This window comes from Dipodomys spectabilis, unplaced genomic scaffold (genome assembly GCF_019054845.1).
Source record: "Dipodomys spectabilis isolate Male_0828 unplaced genomic scaffold, ASM1905484v1 ptg000092l, whole genome shotgun sequence".
Lineage (NCBI taxonomy): Eukaryota > Metazoa > Chordata > Mammalia > Rodentia > Heteromyidae > Dipodomys > Dipodomys spectabilis.
In genome coordinates this window covers 8,194,936-8,207,144 of record NW_024870769.1, presented here as the reverse complement: position 1 = coordinate 8,207,144, position 12,209 = coordinate 8,194,936, and the positions used below count along the sequence as shown (strand labels likewise).

General features: G+C 39.2%; 1 protein-coding gene across 1 annotated transcript in view; it reads right to left on the bottom strand.

Annotated features, from left to right (window-relative positions):
* Abca13 (ATP binding cassette subfamily A member 13) overlaps positions 1–12,209 on the bottom strand; it is a 402,123-nt gene that overhangs the window by 345,580 nt on the left and 44,334 nt on the right. The window contains exons 6-10 of the mRNA XM_042684933.1: positions 11,633–11,796; positions 9,592–9,722; positions 6,496–6,629; positions 3,038–3,202; positions 1,301–1,500 (exon numbers count right to left, since the gene is read on the bottom strand). Of these exons, the coding sequence (XP_042540867.1) occupies positions 1,301–1,500; positions 3,038–3,202; positions 6,496–6,629; positions 9,592–9,722; positions 11,633–11,796 (794 nt within the window). The remainder of the gene's footprint in view (positions 1–1,300; positions 1,501–3,037; positions 3,203–6,495; positions 6,630–9,591; positions 9,723–11,632; positions 11,797–12,209) is intronic.

Here is a 12,209-nt window from a genome sequence, read left to right as displayed (position 1 = left end):
TGTGGCTCAAGTGATAGAGCACTAGCCTTGAGCACAAAAACTCAGAGACAGAGCCCAGGCCCAGAGTCCAAGCCCCATCAGTGGCAAAGATTAATTAATTTAAATAAATTTTGAAATCTGTGGATCACCCCAGATATGGTCACTCCAATACCCCTATAAAACAATACGACAGCAGGAGTGATCCTCACATTCATCCTAAGGTAAATTTGTTGTAGTTTTATTATTTTTTTTAATTTAATTTTATTTTTTTTTGAACATACTGTACAGAGGGGTTACAATTACATGGGCAGGATAATGCATACATTTCTTCTCAAGCATTGCAGCCTCCTCCTTTGTTTACCCTTCACATCCCTTCCCTACCTCCTACCGCCCAACCACCCAATCCTCCCCCTTTCCCCCCCCTCCCGCACCAACGTTGTAAAGCTCATTTTCGACATGACCTTGTACTTCTCATTGTTGCAACAGGTCCACCTGTATCCTTAAACGACTTGTTTTTCCCCATCTCCTCCACAAGTTATACTGACATCAAATATAGTGAAAGCAGGGGGTTATACTGTGGGGGAGGGACATTAGTTTTATTATTTTTAATTTTATAAATGAGTTCTAGTTTCCACATATGAAAGAGAACATGTATCCTTTGTCTTTCTGGGCCTGATTTATTTCACTTAACATCATTTTTTTCCAGGACCATCTATTCCTTTGAAAATGATGTAATATCATTCTTCTTAATGGATAAATTTCCATTGTGTATATATACCACATTTTCTTGATTCATTTGTCCACTAAGGGGCATCTGGGCTGTTTCATACCTTGGCTATAGTTTTTAAATGAGAAAACAGGGAGTTCTTTACATGAAAGGAACTTAAAATGTGTGCACTCATTTTAGAACATGTGCTGGCACTTTCTCACATACTAGCAGTCTTCCCACTAGATTACATTTTCTATTTGAGATAAGATCATTCGTGTTAGCCAGGCGGGTCTTGAACTCCATAGATCAAGATATCCTCCCCGAGCTCCAGATATCCTCCCTGAGCTCCAGAGAACCTTCCATGTAAGCCTCTCAAGTGCTGGGATTACAAGCAGGTGTCACCACTTCTTCAACATGGCAGTCACGTCCAGATTGCCCCAGAGGTCTACCCCAGTAACACTCTACAATACGGTGTTGGCTTTCTCATTTGCTAACTAGGAATACGTTGTCTAACTATAGTTTTGCAGAAATTGTTTATACAGTATCATGCATTCTAGAAAATTCAGTGTTGTCTAACATAGTCAACAACAGAAGGAGGGAGATGTGTCTTACAGGTGTGGAGACAGATGGCTGTCTTCGGAGTCAGTAGCTGCCAAGCTGTCACTCAGGAGAAGCAGTGCCGTGTGCAAGGCTCTGACCACCTTCTCTGGCTCACTCTCTTCTTCAAACTGGTCCAGGAGGTCCTCCAGACTGTGTCTGATGCCTGTGAGCATCTTCTGAAGCAGGTCACCCTGCAGCCACTGGTCAAACACCTGCATATTTCGCAATTAAAATGATACTACTAGTACCACTAGTATCTGAAATATTGTACTTTGTTTAAAAATAGTAACAGGTCATTCTAGGTGATAACAAATTTTTACTTGGCAAATTCAAATGTGTGCTAACAATTGCATGATGACTACTTTGAACTTGAAGAATACATTGGCAGCAATGGATAGATACAGCTTCTTAATGAACCCCACAGTTCTTTCTTTCCAATTCCCAAAAAAGGAAAAGGAGGGAGAAGACAACAGCATAACGAAAAGTAATGTAAGTTGAAAAGTAACATGTTTAAGATACCTTAAATGTAGTAATATACCTTAAAATACATGATATCCTAAGTATATAATGACTGGATACAACTTTCTGATAGAGCTTCAAGAAGATAATTAGATCCTGAAGACAATTAGAATTGATGTTCAGCATCCTCATTATATCAAAATAGATCTTTTGTGTCCAACTGAATAGTGAGAAGACATGGATGATGCACATCATATGTGCAATTGTGTATTTAAGTCACTCAGAGAATGCACAAAGCATTTGCCTGCTTTGATGTTGATCATTTCAATTCAGTTCTTAGATCATGTTAGTGCTAGATAACCTCTAGCAAGTGAAAACCATACCTATGTTTATTAATCATTAAAGATTTTTAACGCCCATTAGTGCATATACAAGGGGAGATAAAAAGCTTTAGAAAAGTTCATTCTTTGAAGGGCAACATGAAAAAAAGGAATGCAATGCCTGACAAAGAGAATGGGAGAAGGCTGTGTGGGAGGGATCTGTGTAGTCTCTGTGCTGGCAAAGACCACTGAGGGCATCCATGGTCATCAACTATCCAAAGACCAGGGTACCTTGTGGCAATCAACATTTCTGACACAAGCCAGAGCTTCCTACCTCACTGTTTGCCTTTAAGCCCCGATCACTGTTTTTGCACAGCCATTCCAGACAAAATGTGAAAAAAGGCACAAGGCAATTTGAATGTTTGTACACAAACATCCATGGAGCTTTTCAAAGTAGCCCTGGAATAGTATCATGTGCAAATATAACCGCATGAGTCCAGGGATCTCAGCTGTCTGTCTGCCTAGAATGGACTTTTCGGTGATTTTACTAAGGGCCTGCTGATCTGCCTGTAAACATACATAAGGGAAAGCAGCCAGGCACCGGTGGCTCATGCCTGTAATCCTAGTTACTCAGGAGGCTGAGATCTGAGGATCGAGGTTCAAAGCCAGCCCAGGCAGGAAAGTCCGTGAAACTGGTATCTTCAATAAACCACTAGAAAACCAGAAGTGGCGCTGTGGCTCAAGCGGTAGAGCACTCGCCTTGAGCTATAGAGTGCAAGGACAGCACCCAAGCCCAGAGTTCAAGCTCATAACCAACAAAGAGAGAGAGAGAGAAAGCACACAAAACAGCAGGGATATGGGGTCTCAAAGGCTTTCCACAGATGGCCAATGACAAGGAGGGGAAAGAAACTGATCAGAACATTGCAGACAGGCAGGCTCTAGGATTGAGCATCCACACAGAAGACAGCACCTCTTTAAAGAGTTGCAACCAGCTGATTGCATGGATGAGATAGTTTTTAGCTTCTAACCACTCAGGCTGACAGTCTCCACCATGACCTTTGGTCTCAGCTTCATCCTCAGAAGTGCTGGACAAGGCTGAGCACACCACTCTCTCTAAGAAACCATAGGTTGGAATCTGGCAACAACATGGAGGAAAAAGGTTAGAAGTCATTTTTTCTAGAATGTTCCACTTCTAAAAACAACACCATAATCTTGCTGAAGTAAAAGCTCTTCTATTTGCCTGATTGAAGGAGTAGCAGGTGATAAAGTTCCTCTTATAATGTCTCTGTCACTTACCCTGGGGGGGAAATTTCTGTAGTTAAGAAAGAAAATTGATTTCTATGTCTCAAGATTGGCCACAAGCTTTGGGCACAGCTGTTTCTCCGGGAGGAAGACATGGAGAAGATGCAAGCATTGTCCATGTTCACTCTCCCTTGCAATGCAATTATGGGACAATTCAGCTTCATTGATACTTTGGTTGGACAAAGGTGCTGTGGAAAGAACATTCTCTTTTCTAATTACCATCTGTTATTTAGCCTAAAATGGTGTCTGCCTCCTGTTTCTTTGCAAAATCCAGTGCTCAACTACAAAATTTAACCTAGTTTTTCTCCTGTTTTTCTGTGTTTTCTTAGATTAAATTGTAGGTCTAGCTACTGATCCTAGAAGATTGTAGTGAAAATTACTTTTATTTCATAAAAGAATCTCTGGTTAAACCTCCCAAAGGAATGCAGACTGGCAGTCACCTTAGTTTTAGCCCAGGAAGACTCATTTCAGATTTACAATTCCTGGAACTATATAATAGTCAACTTAGGTTCACTCATGCCCTACATTGATGGTAGTTGTTACAGCAGCAATAGGCAACTCATACATATAATTTACAATATCCATGAAGCTTCCTGGACAACATGATTCTGGTCTTCCATGGACACATAATGTGGTTTCTCCTATTTTCCTTTTAATACTAATCTCAAAATATTTACCATCCTAAGATAAAAGTCTTATATAGTCTAACTATATTTTAAAATTTGGGCCACAGAAAGGAGAGAATTAGAGTCAAAGTCAGTGAACCAGGGTTTCATAACTCATCTACAACATTCATAAAGCATATTATCTCATGTCTCTTCCTCCACTTCCTCCTCCTCTTCTCATCCTCCTCTTCTTCCTCCTCTTCTTCCTCCTTCTTCAGCACTAATGCCATCCTGGGAACCTCATTGTCATGACTTCATCTAGTCATAATTATCTCCCAAAGGCACTGCCTTCCAATATTATTAACATAAGAATTCATACTCATAGCAAGTGTTATCAGTGAAGGGTTTACGCAAGGTCTTGAGAACTCATAGAAAAGTGAGGAAAGGATGTTCTAGTATGTATTAAGAGCCCCCAAGAGGAGATTCTGGGTCTCTTCTAAACATTTATACTTTCATCTTGATAGAAGAACTGTACAAGAAAACCCCTCAACATGAAGGTAGGATGAATCACAGCTGCAGGTAGCGCTCTTGTTCCCAGGCCTGAAAAGCAGTAGAATCTCCAAATGGACTGCAGCCATAGAAGATGGCTCATCAGGTGAAAGACTCCAAAAGTCTTAGCAACATCAGTGTGACCTTCATCGCAGGGGACAGTGAATCCAACCCCTTTGTTTCACCTGTTTTGGGAAGTGCTGCTCAACTTTGGCTACCCCAGCTGGACTTTTTGACCTGTACCTCCTACTTCCTGTACCGCACTTGTCTCCTAGCCTGGAATCTCACACCATCCCTGACCTCCTCCCATTGGTTCCCAGTGGTTCAAGTGTCATATCATGTTATTTCTTAACTGTCTTTGTATATTGGGATAAAATGACAAGCAAGAAAAGGACCCTCCTAAAAGATTATATTAAGTGAAATAATCCAGGCCCAAAGAAACATAGGTCCCATGGTTTCCCTTATTTGCAATAACTAGTATGTGTCTGAGACAAGCAGAAAAGGTCAGATAAGATGATGTTAGATGAAATGAACCCCAAGATAAGGACTCAAATGTTTTTGCTTTCATGTGATTGTTTCTAACATACTTATAAGATGATTTCTTTGTTGCATTGTATGTCCCTCCCCCAAGGTATAACCCCTGCTCTCACTGTACTTGATGTTGGTATAATTTGTGGAGAGGAAGGGAAAAAACAAGTTGTTTAAATAGGGATACAGGTGGACCAATTGCAACAATGAGATGTACAAATCATTATGTCGAAAACCGAACTTTAGGGGCTGGGAAGGTGGCTCAGTGGTAGAGCATTTGCCTTGCATGCCTGAGGCCCTGGGTTCAATTCCTCAGCACCACATAAGCAAAAAGAAAAAAGCCGGAAGTGGTGCTGTGGCTCAAGTGGTAGAGCGCTAGCCTTGAGCTGAAGAGCTGAGGGACAGCGCACAGGCCCAGAGTTCAGGCCCCACAACTGGACCCAAAAAAAAAGAAAAGAAAAGAAAAGAAAAATGAACTTTACAGCTTTGGTGGGAGGTGGGAGAAGGGGGAGGGGGAGAGCGAGATGGGAAGGGATGGGAAGGGGTCAAAGAAAGGAGGAGGCAACAATGCTTGATAAGAAATGTACTCATTATCTTGCCCATGTAATTGTAACTCCTCTGTACGGTATTTGCACAATTAAAAAAAAAAAAAAGAAACTCTTTGTAAGAGTCAAACTATCATGTAAACTTGTGCAAGCAATGGAATCCCTGACTATACTTTTCTAATCTCAAAATGGAGATAATATTATCTATTCCTGTCCATTATTGTATAGATTTTAAGAGTCCATACTACTTAGGATGATGAGTTTACCTACTATTAGAAATAAAAATATTAAATAAAAGTGAAGCAAGAGTTGCTTACAAAATATTCTGCTATAAAACATTTGTAACTGTGAGAGAAAAATAAAAAGATTATGTGACAAAGACCAAAAAAAGGAAAAGAAAGAAAGAAAAGGACCTTCGTAGAAAAGCCAGAGATACAAGGAGTCTGCTGTTTCTAAGACTCAGATTTTAGTAGAAGCCACCTATCTGGCTTCCATCTCCCATTGTCACCTCCCACCTAGTCCCAGTCTCTCCATTCCCATGGAGCAGTGTTTCTAGGATCCTTCAATGATATCAAAACTCCCAGGTATTCAAGTATCCTATACTAAAAAGCATAGTATTTCCATACGGCATACAGACATTCTCCTACATCAATTTATCTCTCAATATTAATATTATATAAATACTTTGTTGTTGCTATGCTATAGTGATTGGGCTTTAAGGACATGGGGAAAGTCTGTACATGTTCATTGCAGATGTGATTTGTTTTTACTAATGTTTTTTTCTCTCTCTCTTCAGTTGGTTGACCCGAGTGTGAAATGCAGAGATTCACAGGTCTGACTATCTATGGTCATTCTCAAGGTGAGATACAAAAGTATGAGAAGCAGGCTCACAGGCATACCTCCTTTAGCTCAGATGAATAATTCAGGATATGTTCCATTTGAAGATCACCAAAACCATATCGGGATTTGAGATCAGATTGGACTTTCTCTGGATCCCAGACTATATTCTGCAGGGAGAGGTGGTAAGCTGACTCTGAAACAACCAATCATTTAGAGTGTAGTTATTTTAATATTTTGACCTATCTAAATTAATTCAGAAAATAATGTCATTTTCACTTCTAATGGGAAAGCAAAAGAAAAACAAATACTATTTGAGCATTAAACAGGAACAATGAAGAAAAGCGATCACAGTGTTTACCCACTGACCTTGGGGATACCTTCCAAGACTACTGGTGAACACCAAAACCATGTATAATACCTAACACTCTGTACACTGTGATTTTTTTTCCCTACACATGCATACCTGTGGTCAAGCTTATTTTATAAGGGAACATAAACTACTACTAATAAAGCAGGACCATGATACAATCTTCTATAAAATTACCCAGCATCACTACCTTTGTATCTTGGAATCATCAAAAAGAAACACAAGAGTTACTTAAACCTAGAACTAGAATACCACAAAGTTGGTCTGATAAGCAAGAGTACTATTAGCTTCTTGCTAATGTCAGGCTGACCATATAGTTTGGATATACTAGATAAAAGAATAATTTTTTCTCAGGGCAAAGTGGAACAGAGAAATGTGAGACTTCCTCTTATTAGTGGGACAGTCATACAATTAGAAACTGACTTATAGTTTATTTCTGAAACGATCATTGTAATATTTTTTGGACTGTAGATGATGATGACTAACTGAAACTACAAAAATCAAAGCCATACTGATGACTGTCCTGGATTCTACAGAGTTTGGTGAGATGTCATGGGCCTCTTAGTATATATGTTACAAATTTTCTGAAAGGTAGTTTGCAAATAATTACAACCATTTTATAAAATTTAAATCAACAAACTCAGTTTTACTTTAGTAAACCTATCTCAAGAAACTTGGATAACTGAATAAAAATTGAACCTACAACCACATGATTGCATTTGTTTTGTATTGTTTAAATATTGAAAACAAGTTAAGCATCAGGGAAAAGGATACATTACAGCGATTTCATAATATAGAATGCTGTACAGACTTTACAAACATATTTCTAAAGATTACATAAAGACAGATAAATTCTTTCAACTGATATCATCAAGGCATGAACACAAAAGCTACTCACATTACTACCTAGAGGTAGTACACCTGAAATACGTCTCATACTTCCAAGATTTGTCTTAATCTCCAAGAAGCATAGCAACTGCAAACATTAAAAGTATGAAATACAAGACAAGCCTTTCTCTGAAAACCTAGCAACCAGATAATTTTAGATTGCGATTCTACAGCCATCCACTGATCACCTACCTGTGCCAACTACTCTTACAGTTTCTAAATTAATGCTGTGAACATTACAGAAAAACATAATCAGAGAATTTGCCATGCAGAAAAGGATGAGGCCAAGGGGACTTCAGGACGATATTTAAGATGGCCCAGAATCCAAAAACGCAGGACTCCTGGCTTCAGTTTAGTTGTATGTGCATAGGGAAATTACTGGTTCTGCTATTAAAATTAGCATTATTGTATGCTAAAGAGGTATCAAGTGCTAAGGTAAGCATTTGCCACACAGCCACCAGCAGCACCACCAGGGAGGTCCTAAAATTACCCTATTTGAAAAAAGAAGAAGCAGTTAGAGATACTAGAAGTGACACTTTTAGCAACACTTTATACTAAGGTGATTTGGTTCCCAAGCCTGAACTGTTAATATTACTCCTCGAAATTAACTAACTTCAGACACTTAGACTACTCTAGAATTATTTAGAGTTCCAAAAAGAATCAGAAAATAAATGGGGATATCAGCCTACAAGTAGTTATGAAAACAATACAAAATCAATCCTTAGAAGAGAACATTGACTCTGAAATTCAGGGTCAGATAACAAAGTGTTCAGAATACAAAAATGAGCAATTTCAATAAATGATATGAGTGAAGTTGTCCAAAGCCACAGGGGCAAACCAGCCCTTTCCCGTTCATGCATGGAAATCTGCTTAAGAGGCAAAAGCATCTTTGTGGAATCAAAAGAATTAAAGACTTTTTGTTTGTTTGTAGGTCATCAAGCTTGAACTCAGGGCCTAGGTACTGCCCCTGAGCTTTTTCACTCAAGGCTAGCATTCTATCACTTTGAGCCACAGCATCACTTCTGGTTTTCTGGTGGATAATTGGAGATAAGAGTCTGCCTAGGCTGACTTTGAACCTTGATCCTCAGATCTCAGACTCTTCAGTAGCTAGGATTTAGGCATGAGCCACCAGCACTGGGAAATAAAGATAAATTTAGCAGTGGCTGTGGTTTCTTTTCATTATGTTCTTAATAGTATGTTTTCACCTGTAAGGTAAGCTGATAGTTCTTTTTCTTTATTTTTCCTCCCTATATGGGTGCTGAGCCTTGAACTCAGGGACCTGGGTGCTGTCCCTGCTCAAGGCTAGCATTCTACCACTTTGAGCCACACCTCCATTTCTGGCTTTTTGGTAGTTAATTGGAGATTAATATGTCATGGACTTTTCTCCCAAGGCTGGCTTTGAACTGAAATCCTTAAGCTTTCCACCTCCTGAGTAGCTAGGATTGCAGGCATAAACCACCAGCACCAGCAAAGTTTATTGTTCATATTTGGATAATGTACAAAAACTCAAACTTCCAAATGAGTCTATTAAAATTGTCAACGAAGCATCATATGTCTCCCACCCTACCTCTGAGTTTTTCCTGAGCATAAGAAACACTGGGAGTATAGCTCAGCAATACAGAACCTATGTAGCAAGTATGACAGCCTGAGTTCAAACCCCAGTACCACAAAAAGATGTTATTTTCTATTAGAAATGACTGCAGAACTCTGTGTTAGAAAGTTGGAATTCCAGATTTCCATTCAACTTCTATGTTTACTTAAGGAAACAATTCTTTTCCACTCAAACTTTAATCCAATCATTTTGTTGGACAGCATCTGAACTCTACATGGATTATCACACACACTTTCAAGTGGTAAACCATTTTGTCATACAGCCATAGCCCTTAGGGGCCCAGCATACCATTCACTACTGCTCCATTTTGCTGCAGAAATGTCAGCGTCGAGATGGTCATGTTGAGCACAATCTTGGAAACCTGGGAGAAAGTCTGGTGGTATCGTAGCCAATCTAAATCTCCCAGAGATATTAAGGAACTAGAACCAAAACAAACCAAGGCAGTGTGAGTTGCTAGTCTACCAAACAAGCAGCAGCAATTCCAAATGTATTTCCATCAGGCATTGGGACCCAGCCCTGTTGTAAGACATGGTTGGACCATTACATGTTAAAAGCCTCTTGGCTTTTATGTGACCCTAACTCATGGACAAAGACTAAGCAGGAGAGGAGAGGTTCCCCCCTTCAAACACTTGAAGAACTGTCCTTCACATAGACCTAGCGTTTGAGATAACCCTACTACAGAAGTTCTTTAATGCTCAATCCCTGGATCTTCCTGCCTACCTAGAGCAGCCAGTAAGGGTAGCCAGTGCAAGAAAACCAATCTCAGAGCAACTGCAAAGCCAGCATGGCTGTTCCAGGTTTAGACAACCAGTCTAATACTTGGACAGCAGCCTTCAAGGATGATATAGACACCAACCTTCTGTTCTGTCTTATCCCATGGATTTGAGCCCATAAGGGATTAATCTCTGTTCTTAAACTTGGTGTGTGTGTGTGTGTGTGTGTGTGTGTGTGTGTGTGTGTGCGCGCACGCGTGTGTGGGCCAGTATAGGGGCTTGACCTCAGAGTCTCACACTCTTGTTTTGTTTTGTTTTGTTTTGTTCACTTACGGCTGGTGCTCTACTTTTTGAGCAATGCCTTCACTTCTGGCTTATTGCTGGTTAGAGATAAGCTTTTCTAAGGCTGGCTTCAAACTAGGATTTTCAGATGTCAGTCTCCTGAGTAGCTAGAACTACAAGGATAAGTCACTAGCGCCAGGCTTATTCTTAAACTTTCTCACAGAATAAGGGCCTTTAGGCATTGGGAGCAAATATATATAAGACATTTATTTATTAAGTATCAACATATTATTTTATTAATATTTAAACTTATAGGTCAGAAAAGATATTCAACTTAAGTAGGGTGTTGACACAATATAACTTAATTTGGAAATGGTGCTTATTTTAAAAAATGGAAAATGTATTCAGAAATGGAGTTCTCTAAAAGGTATCCCAAACAACATGGTGTCAGGTCTTTATGATATCTTCGATAACTGTGGAATAATTTATTAACTTAGATGATTTTGTTGGTTATTATTTTGGTGTCATTTTCTAATTGCAAAAAAAGAGAGAGAGAGAAAGAAACCTTGGAAACAACTAAAGGTCAAATGTTATAATTAATCAGTAAAACGCACCAAAGCAGAATATTATATAACCATTAAAAATGATCTTTTGGAATCGGGTGGGGGGGAGGGGGGAGGCTGGGAAGGGAGGTGAAGGGTAAACAAAGGAGGAGGCTGCAATGCTTGGTAAGAAATGTATGCATTTTCCTGCCCATGTAATTGTAACCCCTCTGTACAGTATGTTCTCAAATAAAATAAAATAAAATTTAAAAAAAAAATGATCTTTTGAAGACTGCAGTAACCCCAGCAATGTGAGCATGATAAAGTATATTTTCATAAATCATGGAGGATATGTTCTGAACAAAAGCACTGCTCCAACACAAGGTATGTGCAAAGACAGAAAAGGCACAGAGCTGAGGTGCAATTGGTCAGGGTGTTTTAGGGCAACACTACTGTGAGTGTTTTCATTCTGTCAAACAAGCACTCTATTTTATGTATTTTCCTCTTTACAAAGTGAAAAGAAGCTGGCAGTTCATGACAATGCCTGTAATCCCACTACTTAGGAGGCTGAGATCTGAGATAAAGCCAGCCTAGGCAGAAAAGTCTATGAGACTCTTATCTTTAATTAACTAGCAAAAAGCCAGAAGTGAAGATGTAGTTCAAGTGGTAGAGTACCAACACTGAGTGAAAAAGCCAAGTTTGAACGTGACAAACTCAGTTCAAGCCTCAGTACTGGCACCAAAAAATAAAAAGTGAAAAGGAAAAACATTTACAATTTTCTCTTTCACTTACTTGGAAACTGCTTGGAGAAAGTGTACCACCGCTTGGATACCATCTTCCATGTGCATATTGGTCACATGGAATTTGGGCAGAGATAGTAGAAAATTCCAGATATGAGGTTGCTGGTGGAGGATTTCCAGTTTTGATATCACTTCCTCAGTTTTATTGAGATCCATCTGATAGAAAAAAAAATAAATTCCCAAAGTTTTCCTCTTTAGATGTATTAACCAGGGCAGGAAAGGAGAGAGAGAGAAAGATGAAAAGAAAGATAAAGCTGTGAAAATGCAAAACAGTGGGCATCTGCTAGAAGCAACTCATGCCTAACATGTCACTATGTTGAACATAAAAGATTTGAGTATTCGTCCATTAGTCTGCTTTTATTGCAATGTGTTAGAATTATTTTCATCATTGTAAAGCAAGTAAAAATAAAACAGTAGAAAGTCTACAATTTTGAATAACCATGAACTCTGAAAAGGTAAAGAGAATGGAAGAAGGAAGGGGAAAAGATGGAAGAAAGCAAGAAAGAAAAAGAAGAAATGAAAGAGGAAGGGAAGAGGGAGGGAAGAAGGAAAGAAAGGCTCAAAGAAGA